Source organism: Epinephelus fuscoguttatus, linkage group LG5, assembly GCF_011397635.1.
Source record: "Epinephelus fuscoguttatus linkage group LG5, E.fuscoguttatus.final_Chr_v1".
Taxonomy (NCBI): domain Eukaryota; kingdom Metazoa; phylum Chordata; class Actinopteri; order Perciformes; family Serranidae; genus Epinephelus; species Epinephelus fuscoguttatus.
In genome coordinates this window covers 3,736,789-3,751,476 of record NC_064756.1, presented here as the reverse complement: position 1 = coordinate 3,751,476, position 14,688 = coordinate 3,736,789, and the positions used below count along the sequence as shown (strand labels likewise).

At 38.6% G+C, this 14,688-nt stretch overlaps 1 protein-coding gene across 1 annotated transcript; it reads left to right on the top strand.

The window, feature by feature from the left end:
- Positions 1-4,588: 4,588 nt before the first annotated feature.
- On the top strand, positions 4,589-14,475 carry esrrd (estrogen-related receptor delta). Its single transcript, XM_049576257.1, has 8 exons — positions 4,589-4,682; positions 6,167-6,497; positions 6,805-6,958; positions 7,269-7,385; positions 8,411-8,518; positions 8,620-8,781; positions 9,389-9,661; positions 13,337-14,475. The coding sequence occupies exons 1-8, from the start codon at positions 4,627-4,629 to the stop codon at positions 13,573-13,575; spliced, it is 1,440 nt and encodes a 479-aa protein (XP_049432214.1). The 5' UTR covers positions 4,589-4,626; the 3' UTR covers positions 13,576-14,475.
- The last annotated feature ends 213 nt before the right edge of the window (positions 14,476-14,688 follow it).

Genomic DNA, 14,688 nt, shown 5'->3' with positions numbered 1-14,688 from the left:
TGGTGTCACCTGCAACTCCACTGGTCAAATCACCGGCAGCTGGTTTTAGAAAGCATGTCACCTGTTTCAAGAGCCAGTCGGCTGGCAGTGAATTTTTCCCAGAGATGTTTCTATCATTTAAGGTAGCTCTTATCAAGTGTTAATTTTTCTGATGTTTGGTTGTAACTTTTAATTTGATGTTGAAAGAGGCGGGGATTAAGATAATGATTGACAGCTGTGTGTGCTGATCAGTATGCTCACTAACAATGGCACTGCTCGTCATTGTTTGGATGGGTGTATAGGCAGGAGCTCGATGCTGGCGGAGATCCCTACTGCGCAGAATCTGGTTCCAAATTACATCACTAGTGTAAGATGGCAGCCATATCTTTTAGGATAGATTTAGGATATTTTGGCTTCATTTTTGTACAGTGGGGGTAAGTGGAGACGCCTCTTCCATCTTTACATACAGTCTATGGACCTGCCATTGTGAGGTGAACCGAAAAATGCAAAGTGATCCTGTTTGATTAACTAATATTGTGTGATGGGCCCCATAAGGTGTATTTTAAAAGACAAGCTGCAGGCCATTTAAAATCAGCCCGCAGGAGAAACATCCCCCTGCAGAGCCGGAGAGCCACGTATTTAGAAGTGTGCATGTGTGAATTCCAGACCCTCAGTTTTATGCTGTATGGATGGAGGTTGCTCAATATATATCTTTGATCGATGTTGTAAAAATAACGTGTATTTGCAATTGTTTGTTTAAAGTGGAGGCAGAAAACTTTTCTTGTAGCTAGCGTACTAGCTATGTGCGTGTCCGAAATGGTGGCTCTGGGGACTCGTGCAAGTACACATCTACAACGGTGGCTCTCCAGCTCTGCAGGGGGATGATACTGGCCTGAAGGCCACAGCTGGCCCCCAGGCCGGACTTATGTCTGTTTTAAGAAATGATGCCTGCACAACAAACCAACAAAAAGGTGTTATTTTTGTAAAAGTTTAAGAACAAACTTTATTTAACCCAATGGTGAAACTGTTGTACATCAGCTGCAGTGCAAATATATAAAACTTAAGAATAACTCATAAGAGGGTTTTACAGTATGAATCATAAAAATATTAACAGGCTAATAATTATAGACGCATTCTACAAAAGAAGAGTACGTGTCAGACAGAGAGACAGACAGACAGACAGACAGAGACAGACAGACAGGCCTCGTTATGTCGCTCTTATGAAACAACAGATATAGGTGAGACTGAGCTGAGCTGCCTTTACGTCTGGGGGTTAGATTACGACACCGTGTGTGTGTGTGTGTATTGTCACATCTTGCTGCTTCAGCACCCTCACACACATTTACACACACACACACACCCACACACTGACCATCAGGTGTGTGTTTGTGTGTGTGTGTGTGTGTGTGTGTGTGTGTTAATCCTCAGCTCTCTCTCATTGTATCTGCCCTAAACGCAACCCTTCAATATTTTTCACATATTTTATTTCATTTTCAGGCCATGATATCTCAGTTATTTCAGGCCTTTACACACCAGGGGGCGTGATGAATAAACAACAGGAAAACATGAAATACGTACTGCTGAATATTTACACCTGCAGGGTTGCAAGGTTGGGACAGCTGCAACACAGAGCCGTGCTCATTTCTGTAAGAGTTGCTCAGCAGCGCATGAAGCCAAAATGGTTCAGCTGCTGTGTACAGAATTCCCTGGATGATCGGCACTGCTTCCGCATTATGTGGCCCATTGAGCAGGCGCACTAGAGAGTGCAAGCGAGTGCAGCTGATCATCTTACTCCCTCCGGCAGAACGGCTAACTTTTGGTTTAGCGCTCTGCTAACTTGACTGGGAATAAAATTAATTAATCTTCCGGCTCTTTGAGATTTTTGAAATGTTTTCAGAACAAATTGATTAAATCCTAATAGTGAAACTAGTCATTTTGCTGGGGCTGTGATGCTCAAAAAAATGTATCCACTGATTTGCAGATGTATCTTTCCCAATGTAAGTCAATAGGAAAAAGTGTTTTTTTGGGCTGCAGGGCATCACGTGACCGCGTAATTAGACTGTTTGGCCACTACAAAAATTTCTTCAGAGCCCGCCACACTTGCCCTGGGCCTGATTGATTTGCATCGGCTCATTCTTGAGAAAAAAATAATGAATTCAGCATCCAGTGATGATGATCTTCTCAACGTACAGGAGCTAAAGTGCTACCACGGCCAGTTCCAGACATATTTTAGTTTGATGTCCTTCTGGAGGTGCTTAAGGCAGAGGACCAACTACCATATGATCTATATGGTCAGATAGGTTGGAGGACTTGTTGCATGGCGTGTTGGACAGGGTGTCGTCTTGTGGGAAACATGCTCTGTTACCTGTGCCTGCTACGCTGGTCACCTGCTTACCTTTTGGTTAGCCAGTAGTCAAATCTGATGGAGATAATAATGCCAAGCACGTTCAAACAAACACAAAAAAGTTTCTACATCATATTCATTACAACATGTCTAAAAATAATGGACGTAGCCAAACTCAAGGGGACGGTGGATGGTGTGACACGAGGCGAGACAGCATTCATACAGGAAGTTAACAGCGGGCTCTTGGGTGAAAGTCCAGGGTTTGTTGGACCCACCCACCACCTCTCCCAACCACCCTATAGGGACTTTCCAGCTCCTCATATTACGTCGCTGCTAGCAGCATTTCAAATTGATGCCGTCCATCCGCATATCATACCGCTGCAACTGACGCTGATACTGCCCTCCGCGTATCATATTGCCGAGACTGGTGCTGTCAGGTCCAACCAGTGGTGTATCATAACACTGTGAATGGTTCCACCTGGCCATGTTACAAACTGACGACCTTACTTCCATCACTCCTAATGAAACACTCCCCAGAGCAGGAAACTGGTCTTGAGGTCTCGAGGAGCCGTCACACATCGGAGAAACCAGAGAGTGTTCTCGGTGTTTTTGCTTGAAATAAATGATTTGAATAAATAACTGGCTCTCTGGTAAGCCACTGAGTAAAATTTCCTACTTATTTATAAATCAACTGAATGATAGGTGTCAGTGACCAATCACTTATTGATTTACTGAAGGATTCTGATTCAGCCTCGTGACGTCAGCACATCTCTGCTGTTTACTCAGCTCTTCTTCTTTGTTTGCTGTAAACACACACACACACACACACACACACACCAGTGAGTTTGGAAGTGTTTATTTCATCAACAAAAACCATGAAGAACAAAAAAAAGACAGGATGTTTGAGGATGAACATCTCTGGCTTTTGGACTGTTGGTCGAGCAAGACGACTTTTTTTTATACATCTTCTTTTTAGGACCAGGTTTAATTTATCATAGGTTTCCACATACATATATTTGTTTGATTTTATTTTATTTTCCTCAGTGCATCTTCTGGGCAGTTGGTTGTAAACTTTGCTTATCTGTTTCGTTTGGTGGCATTTATCTTTATTGTTGGGGTTTCCTTTTTTTGTTTTGTTTTTTGGTTGTGTTTGGTTGTGTGCAATCCTGCATTGTTTTAAATCCATGTTCAACCATGCGAAACACTTTGTAACTTCAAATAAGAATTATAATAATAATTATTATTGCTATTATTATTAGATGTTGCCTTGTGGTGTTTTGGTGCAGTAATAATAATGCAATAAATATAGTGCAGACAGGAAAAAGAAAAACAAGTACTGACAAAGTCAAGAATCCTAAATTGAAAAATAGAAAAATTCCCAGTGAAAGAAGAAAGAAAAATACATGAAAAATATTTAAGATATATAAAGATATGTAAAATACATTTTAAAATGTTCATAATATAAAAAGGAAAACAAATAAAACATGTAAATTATATTAAAAATATGTAGAAATAGATGAAAAAATATGTAAAATACATGAAAATATGTCAAATAAAATGTAAAAGAAAATATTACTTCATTTAAAAAAAGTGTATGTAACAAAACGTCTTCCAAGGATATTTACATATTTCCAGGATATAATGCTTAATTAGAATTATTTATTTTGGTCTAAAAATAATTTTTGAAAGTCTGTTTAAGTTTCTTAGAAACAACACGTGGGACGTCAGTGTCCACAGCTGTGATACTGATGTTTTGTAAAACTAATTAAACTTTAAGGTTTCATTTTTTTCTGTATAACAATGGGCCTGTCAGTCAACTTGACCTGATGAAATGCTTTTGATCTGTTGTTTTTTATTATTGATAATAATATAAAATGTTTTCAAGCTGCAGGTCGACATGAGCAGAGAGGAGCTTCAGGTTGCCGTGGCCTACATCTGTCAAATCAATAGAGATGAGAGAAGAAGTCCCCTGTTCAGACTGGAGATGCTGCACGCTGATTGGCTGATCCTCTAGGCCCCGCCCTCTTCAGATAGGACAGATAAATAACCCTGCAGACACCTCTGAGTCCTCAGATGTCTATCTGTGTCCATATTTCCCTCCTCTCTGCAGGAAACACAAGGTCAGAGTTCAGGGGAACTTTTCTTACTATCTCCCACTTTTTTAATTGGACCTAAAAGCATCATCAGAAAACCTTCTTTCACTGAGTTTGTGTGAACGCACCACAGCAGCAGGTTTTTACTTTACTGTTGTGTGCTGGATTTGTCAGTTTGTTTGTTGAAGCTGATCTGGGATCAGGTTCAGGATGGAGCTGAAGGATTTCTGTCTGACAGACGACTGTCACTTCATCAGTTCACAGCGGTGGGTTTTTCTACATCTTCTGCTCCTCTAAACACTTTAAGATGAAGTTATAAATATTTTTTCCTGCAACTGCAGTACCACTAAGTTGTACTATGACGTTCGAGGCGGTTTTAAAAATATACTTTTGTGCTAGTTATCTTAGACTGATGATGAATTTTTGGAGTTGAAGAAGTTGAAAAAGATGATGAGGATGAATCAGCTGTAATTTGTTTTATAATATAAGGAAATATTTGTGTATTTATTTTGTGTATTGTGGTGACATTAAACAGCTGAAAAACTAAACCTATTAAAAACAATTACATTAATTATAACAGTAAACTTCACTGGAAAATAACTTTCAAATAAAAACTTCTTATAGATGAAATAAAGAAAAAATATAAAACTTAAACACTGAATGATGCAAAAAAAAAAAAACATCAACAGAACATTAAATACATTTCTCAATAACTTTTACTTTAACATGTTTTTTTTAGTTTGCTGTTATTAGCAGATTTAATCTTTAATCTAATTAGCTGTAAATGGACCTGCATTTGTATAGCAGTACAGCAGTACAGCAGTATAGCAGCTGTAGTGCCAACACTAGTTTTAGTACTGTATGTAAAATATTCACTACTAGTTTTAATTGTACTACCAGTTTAATTTCCTGATATGAGCAGGTTAACCCCACTAATTCGCTTAGTTTTTACTTTAATTGAGTAAGATTTTGAATGCAGGACTTTTACTTTAACTGAGTATTTCTACATGGTGGTATTACTACATAGTTCAAAGGAACAACAACAGAACAAAAACAAACACTCATAAAAACTCTACAGCGCCACTTGTGGTCAAAACCTCCACAGAGCAGCTTTAACTTAAAGACCAGACATCCTCCCAGGTGAACACATGATTTAATAGGAGGTTAATTAAATTTTGGTGAAGTAGATACCTTTTGTTTTGTTTTTTGACACCTTGGCGAGACACCTACTACGCTGCAGACCGCTGCTCAAGACCAACAAATGACTAAACTGGTTGTTTTTGGACGACGTTCGCAGAATATTTCAGTGGCATTTGTAACACCAAACCTGGGTGTTTTTACTACTGGACCTTGGTGTTACATATTACTGTGTTTACCAGTGGCATTTTGTTTTGTTGTGTTTCTTACTGAACCTGTTTTTTTTAAATATGTATATTTTTTATACCGACACATTGGCTGTTTCAGAGGGGCATTTGAACCACCAAACATGGGTGTTTTGAGCTAAAACATGATCTTTTCTAACCCTAACCAGTCTGTTTTTGTGCTTAAACCTAACCACACCTTAACCACAGCGTTGTTGAGAAATGTAAAGTTTCAACGTAATGGCTACAAAAAAATGTACAGATGTAAAGAATCCGTTTGTTTGCAGAAACGGACACTGCCAACCTTTTTGGCGACTGAATTAACTTATCTCCATCACTACTGCTGCTGAGCTCCAGTTGTTTATTCTTACTGTTGTCTTCCTCCTCAGCCTCTTGGATTCCTCTTCCTCCTCCTCTTCCTCCTCCTGTCCTGCTGATGAAGCTCGGTCTCCGGCCTCATTCCTCCATTCCTCCCCCCTCAGTCCCTCCTTCCCCCTGGACACCACACCTGCTCTCAGCCCCTCACACCGAGCCTTCCTCCTCCCCAGCCCGGCCTCCTCCTCCTCCTCCTCCTCCTCCTACAGCCCCCTCTGTGGAGCAGCGGAGCCCGACTCCCCAACAGGATCCAGTTCCAGTGGAGGAAGCGTCGGAGGCAGCGCTGTGGTGTCGGGGACTTCGGTGTGTTTTTCAGTGTCGCAGACCGATTCATTTTCAGCACAGGTGAAGAACATTTTTATTGTGTCCATTTGTGTCAATGAGCCACACTGTGAACACACACACTGCAGGTTATTTTGATTCAACCCCACATACACCATCTCTTGGAGCACCAAATGTGGATTGATCCGCTGCTGAAAATAGTCCCCAACAAATTCACTATTTCTCCCTGTTTTAAAAAAAATACATTTTATGAAATTATTGACGAAACGATATATTTGTTAAAAATATAAGTCTTCAGTAGAAACCAATGAGCCGCACTCAGACAGTATTTAAAGGAAAGCAGCAGAGACTTGAGTGTGTTGTCTCGCAGGTGGACTCCATCCTGAGGGGAGACTACCTGTCATCGATGGGTGCTGTGGGGCCCAAGAGGCTCTGTCTGGTGTGCGGTGACTTTGCCTCTGGGTATCACTATGGCGTGGCGTCCTGCGAGGCCTGCAAAGCTTTCTTCAAGAGGACCATACAAGGTGAGAACCACAGTGTGTGGTTTGATCAATATGGGAATTAATAGGCAGAGCTGATCAATAAAGCAGCGCTCAGTGCATTGATTAGTGTGTGAAGCAGAAATTCTGTTGATGATGACACAGATGGAGGGAACAGACACACGAATATAAAAACAAGTAGGAAGAAATATAATCTTAATATCCAAAAAACATGTTTATTTGTGTCAGTTATTGTTGTATCTTTGCACGCTCAATATGAACACTGTAGTCAGCTGTGTCATTGATGTGATGTTATTTACCCTCCTGTATGTACTTCCTGTTTGTGGTTACCTAGGCAACATCGAGTACAGCTGTCCCGTGATGAACGAGTGTGAGATCACCAAGCGGAGGAGGAAAGCCTGTCAGGCCTGCCGCTTCCAGAAATGTCTCCAGGCTGGGATGATGAGGGAGGGTACGTCCCCTGAGTTTGTCATAGTGGTTACCCATGAGTCTTTGCAGTGTTGATGAGCCTCTGTTTGTAGAGACTGTTAAACTGTCTTGTTGGAAAGTCGCAAAACTCAGTTTACAGGTCACAGACAACCACAAAGAGATGCAAAACAATCACTTAGAGACTTGTCACGACTTCAACGCCTGAAAACAACCACAAAGATGCTCACAGTGACCACAAGGTTTACATTATATACAGTCAGATTATCATAATGCTCCGCCCAGCCATTCATACGTCTTTTTAATAAGAATTTCACAAAACATGGAGCATACCTGGCACGCCGATATCTTCACTCATTTGCTGCCATACAGTATTTGTCCTCTTTTTGTCCAGGTAATGCTCCAAGCGCATTTTCCAAACTACTGGATGGCAAAACACAGACAAAATTAGCCTCTCCCCCATGGCTACAGGTAGTTTCTATCAGGTTTCTATCCATCTGTAAGGAAATGCACTTCCCTGCGTTGGACACTAGAGGCATCATCCGTATATTTATGGATATACAGACACCAGTCACATACTGTACATAAGTGGAAAAGAGGCGTCAATGTAACGTTACATAGATTAAGTTTAGGAAAATGAAGACTATGAAGATGGTAAAAAAAACCACTGGTCTCCCGGGGGAAAGACCTGTGTTTGTTTGACCCCCACCTACATCCTCATGCAGACTTTAACTCTCCTTCCATCTTTACAGCTGTCAGCGCACATCGTAGCTCTCTCGTGTGGGTTATACATTACTGGCTGATTACATGGGTTATCTAATTTGGGTGCATAACTTTTCATAGGTACATGTATGAACAGTGCATGAGCAGCCTGAAAGACCTCAAAGAGACTGAAAATGACTTCAAAGATGCGCTCTTGGTGCTGCAGTGTTAATGTTTGACTTATAGTCTAAAGAAATACTCTTTGAAGTCATAGCTGCATCATTCATAGTCATTTTGTGTCTCCTTCACTGAACAGATTCTGACTGTAACGTCCTTTCTCTGTTGCAGGAGTTCGTATGGACCGAGTGAGAGGAGGACGGCAGAAGTACAAGAGGCGGGTGGAGTCTGGACTGAGTTTATACAGCAGAGCGCCGTACAGTCATCCTGTCAGCAGCAGTGAGTTCACATGAGACGCTCTAACATAAAGAACTAAAAGTGTGCATTAAATTAAAACGTTGCATGAGTACGATCTTTAATTATTATTGCCTTTCTTTTAGGAAACAAGGTGATTTCCCATTTACTGCTGACAGAGCCCGCCCCACCAGCTGCCAATCTGGACGATTCCACCAATGACAGCAGCCTGCGGACCCTGCTGACCCTCTGTGACCTCCTGAACCGGGAGCTGCTGGTTCTGATTGGCTGGGCCAAACAGATCCCAGGTACACATTCAAATCACACAAAGGATCTCCTAAAAACTTTTCACACAGCGCTGCATGCTCAGTTAAGAGCTCATAGCAATTTCTTCTGCGTGCACAATTACATCTTATAGTTATGGCATCTCACAGTTACGAGATATTTATTTAATTTACAAAATTAGTTTTTTAATCACAAGATCGTTTCTTGCAGTCAGGAAAATTTTATTGTAATTTTGACAAATTTTCTTTTAATTACAAAACCTTGTCTCTCATCACGAAATATGTTCTTTCAGTTCACTTGAAGTTATGAAATCTTGTCTTGCATTTCTGGGATTTTTTTTTTTAATTTGGAGACCTTTTCTTTAAGTTAAAACATCCTTATCTTTTAATTACGAGATCCTGTCTCACAAGATTTTTTGTTTGATTTACAATTTTCAAAAAAACAAAAACATTTTCTTGCAGTTACAAGATATTTTTTAAATTACAAGATTTTTCCTGGAAGTTACCACACCCTTCACTTTATTTATTAGATCCTATCTCACATTTACAAGATAAAGTTTATTATGACCTGGTTATCGTCCATGCTGCCTGACACACCTGAATAACACTTGCTCTGCTTCGCCCCTCTCAGGTTTCTCTGGGCTTTCACTGGTCGACCAGATGTCACTGCTGCAGAGTGGTTGGATGGAGGCGCTGCTTGTGGGCGTGGCCTGGCGATCACAGGGTGCAGCAGGGGAGGAGCTTGTGTTCGCTGGTAACCTGCGGCTGGATGAGGCTCAGTGTCGAGCCGCGGGATTGGCTGACCTGTACGAGGCACTGCGTCACCTGACAGCAAAATACCAGGCGATGAACCTGAGCCCAGAGGAGGTGGTGACCCTGAAGGCCATGGCACTCGCTAACTCGGGTACTGAAGCATTTAAAAGACAATATATGTTTGTATGTATATGAATACATATAAGTATATACTTTACTACTAGCACTTTCTTCTCATGACACTTTATAGCCTGCTTCTACTCCACTACATCTCAGAAGGAAATGTTGTACTTTTTACTGCATTACATTTATTTGATTCAGATTATTAATACAGAATATAGTTAATGATATTAAATATTAAACTACCTATCAGTATATAAAATAATTAATATGATTGCCACATTAGTGGCAGCAACATTAAAGTGATGAACACATTAATGCAATTATAATCATAATATAATAATATGACACCTGATATTTCTGTACTGTTAAGTAACTTTTTGGATGCAGGACTTTTGAAGTATTTTTAAACTGTGGTATTACATTACTTTTCAAATTAAAAAAACCCCCAAATCATACATATTTATAAAATCCTGTCATTCGTAAAGATTAAATCAGTCGTTTCCAACCTTTTGGTCACATTTCAGATGTCTATGATTTGTCAGTTGTTGAAATATCTGTAGATTCAGTACTTTTACGTAGGTTTAAGGTAAATATTGTACTTCTTAAACCTTTATATTTGTCTGACAGCTGTAGTTACTTCTCAGGTCAAGATTTTACATGTAAAAACATCTGATCTCTTTAAAAAACACTTTGCATTCTTAGAAATTAAACAATGTATCCTCATACAACAGTTTGTATTATATCTAACAAATTAGTGCTCCACAAATGGTTTTGTCATGTTATGTACTTAAAGTAAAGTTGCGTTGCGTAGAAAAGGTTAAGGAGAGCAAAGTAACATAGGTTAGATTTAGGCGAAGTTGCGAAGGTTAGGTTTAGAAAAGTAAAGCCGCATAGATTCAGTTAAGGCAAGCAAAGTTACATAGGTCAGGTTTAGAAAAGTACAATTACATAGGTTAGGCTTTGCCAAGTAAGGTTACATCGTTAAATTTAGGCAAGTAAAGTTACGTAGTTAGTTAGTTAGTTTTAGGTAAGTTAGTTAGTTTTAGGTAAGTAAGGTTGCGTAGGTTAGGTTTTGGCAAGTATATTTACATAGGTTAGGTTAAAGAAAGTCAAGTTATATTGGTCAGATTAAGGCAATGAAAGTTACATAGGTTAGGATTACGAAAGTAAGGTTACGTAGCAGGTTAAATTTAGGAAAGTAAAGTCATATAGGTTAGGTTTAGGCAAGTAAAGTTACATAAGTTAGATTTAGACAAGTTAAGATGCGTAGGTTAGGTTAGAAAACAAATCATGTTGTCTGACGTATCCTAAAATAAGTCAAAGTACATTTGGTTTCACATGGGACACAAACACCCATCTCCCAATGCAAAGTCCTGTGTTTGTTTGACCCATCCAGACAAATCACAACCTGTCTCTGTATGCACACTCTCACTCTTTATAATACTTCCTTATTTACTCCCATCAGTAATATATATATAGAAAACACTGAGTGAGGCCATTTCGCATAACGAGCTCTTTACTTTTGATACTTTAAACAAATTTAGCTAGTAATACTTTTACTTAGAGTAAGGGTTTACTAAGGGGTTTTGAATATCTGTGAGTGTATTTTTATATCTTGGAACTGATACTTTCATACATGGCTAAGTAACTAAGCTTTAACATAATATTTCTAAAATATTCCTAAAATTACTTCCATTTTTCTATTGTCATATTTTGTGGCTTTATCAAATAGATTTGCCCTTAAGTGTCACTTCTTCAAAGTTCCCTGCAGAGTGTCTGTTTATACTAGAGGGGATAAACCTCACAATGGGGTGGCAGATGCCCCTGATGCCCCCCTGTACTGCAGATCTGCCCCAGACACAGAAACAACATAAAACAGAAGCAGCAGCATGAATACTCATATTGATTTACAATTTAAAAAGAGGAGAAGTTTGGGGGAGGATGGAGGGGGATCTGAAATTATTGATCCTAGATGAGTGTTTATTGATATTGATCAGAGGCTGGGAGCTGAAGCAGCGCTGTATTGATTAGCCCCGAAAATTTTTGGGGAAGGGGGTCGTCTTTGGAGTGATTTTTTTTTTTTCTTCACAAAGTGTTATTCAACACGTGCCCTTTGGTTCCTACTGAAGAAGTAAAGCTTTAACAAATAATTTCATGTTTCCAAAATCTCCCAAAACAGCTGCTCACTGTAGTTTGTGTCAAACAGGAGGAAATAGTGCTTTTGTTGGGGGCTATTTTACAGTGTGAGTAATTTCAAGGTAACACGTGAGCTCTATGACACAGAAGGAGAAGGTACATAAGGCACTTTGTTGAGGCTAACAGCTGATCAATAACATCTGACTGGCAGTGTATGATTGCACAAAACGCTCCTGCTGAAGCAGTGCATGATGGGACACCTCCAGCTGAAGTCTGGTCAGTCTCCCACTGTCTGAGCCTCGGATCAATAAAGTGTATTGATAGACTCGGTTCTGGATCTATAAACTGTTAACTGTCTCCCTGAGGACACAGAGTGTGTTTGTGCGTGCACTGTACAGACACCCACAGGCTGACCTTGACCTTTTTTTAACTCCCACTTGACCAACAGTTGTACCCTCCTTTAGTCTTTTATTTTGAAGTTGAGTCATTGTGGAAATGAAAATGTCTAGGCTACAACATAAAAAAATATTAAAACATGTTTACAACACAAGAAAGTATAAATAAATTACACACTATTCAATAAATAATTGGGGTAAAATCACAGCAGACTGCACTCTGTTATATAATTTTCAGGAATACTATATAAATATCATAAAACACCTTCACCTCAAAACTACAATACAGAACAATGAAACACACTTTAAATCCACCTATTTAGCATTTATAAGCAGTTTCTAACCATTTAATAAATGTTTGTAATGCAGCTATAATAACATTTTAAATGTTTACTTAGGTACAGTATTAGTAAACAATTATAGTTTGCCCTGTGAAGACATCTTTTATGTTTTCAATAAATGTTTGACAAAATTATTAAACAATAATAATGAACATTTTTATGTATAAAGTTATTAAAAACGTAATAATAATTTTGACCTAATATCTCATATTTGTGGTTTAATATCAGTACTGATTTACTTAGTCAAAATTTTGACTTATTATAACACTTTTAATTTTGACTTTGACTTAAAATTAAAAAAAAAAAAAAAAAAGTCAAAATTTGACTTACATTAAGTTCAAATTTTGACTTAAATTTGTACTTAACACACAAGTGTTTTTATTTTAGTTATTCTTAAGTTAACACTAGTTTTTAAAATTTCATTTTCTGGCAGCAACAGGCCTCCATGGGTTTGCATAATATTTAACATTGCATTGCATTTTATAAAGTTAATATATGTATTTTCATGTAAAATCTTAGTCTGTAAAGTAACTATAGTGGTGAGATAAATGAAGCAGAATAGAAGTGTAAAGTAGTATAAAATAGAAACATTTTAGAGTCATTTAATGAGCTGATTATTGATGTTGTTTGATTATTAAAACCCAAATATATTTAGTTTTCATTCATATTTAACATAAGAAGCATCAAATTCTCGCATTTTAGAAAAGTACATTATAGCTATAAAAAAAATTGATAGTAGCAGATCAGTTTTCTGTTGATTGATTAATCGTTGTAGCTCCTCAGTACAGCCCTTGAGAAAATGTCCTGATGTCTTCTTCTCTGATCTGTCAGATGCCGACCCGGTCGACTGTCCAGACTTGGTGCAGAGGTTCCAGGACGGGCTCCACGAGGCCCTGCAGGAGTACGAGTCGTCCCGCAGAGAGCAGCACCGGACAGGTCGTCTGCTGATGAGCCTCCCACTGCTGCGGCAGACGGCCGACCGAGCCGTGCAGGCCTTCCTGCGGCTACACCGCCACCGCTGTGTCCCCCTCCACAAACTGCTACTGGAGATGCTTGATGCCAAGGCCTGAACATGTGTAATCACTCTGAGGACCACCTTCATCATCATCATCATCATCATCATCATCATGAGGACACAGACTCTTATTGAACTGTTGAGCTGAACACTGAGACTATGAGACTGTCCATGTGGAAGACATGAATATAACATTTGTCTGACAACTTTAGTTACTTTTCAGGTGACAGTTTTTCATCCTCTTCCTGTCCAATGAAAACCATGTACCTCCAGATGTGTTGGTCCTGAATGTTTCTGATAAACTGAAGGATGAAATGTCCCCCAGTGTGTTGAGAAAATTCTCTTCCTTCTTAAGCTAAAATAAACTCTTTAAAAACCCTCTTGGATCAGCTGGAAAAGTCGTCGTCACAAAGCTGACAACAGACCGTTTTTCTGACTCTTTAGAGATGTCTGGTTCTCACAGGACACCCATGCTACAAACATATGATGATCTTACAGAATATGATGCATTGCTGTCAATTAAACTACCCAACGGTATATAAAGGAGTGAAAATGAGCACAACCTGAAACATCTACAGCAGGAAAATGACACATATACATTAATGCAGCAGTGATATTAGTCCAAAACCATCATGTAGAACAGGAAAACACTGACAGCATGAAACTAAATACTCTGAATCATAGATGCATATAAACTGTGCGCTATATAAAGATGTTTATATACAGTCTACGCTCTAAATACACAACCTGTAATTGTAGTGGAGTATTTTGACAGTGTGGTATTAGTGCTTTTACTTCAGTTAAGGATCTGAATGCTTCCTCCACCACTGCCTGGCTTTAGAGGATGGAAGCTGCCAAAACCCAAAATAAATAAATAAATGACTAACTAAATTAATATGCCATTAAATGTAACAAATATAATATTAAAAATAAACACAGACATTAATTGATAAAATGTGACATAAATTGATAACTTCTGTATTTATTTCAATGCTTATTTACTTTCCAATTTATTCATCCCTTTTATTTACTTTTTATTAATTTTTAAATTCATTTATTTATTTTTGCATTTATTATTATTTTTTTAAATAATGTATCTATGTATTGTGATTTCTGGACTCTCATATAAATAAAAAATTGAAGTAAAGACTTGCTTCTGTATTTATTT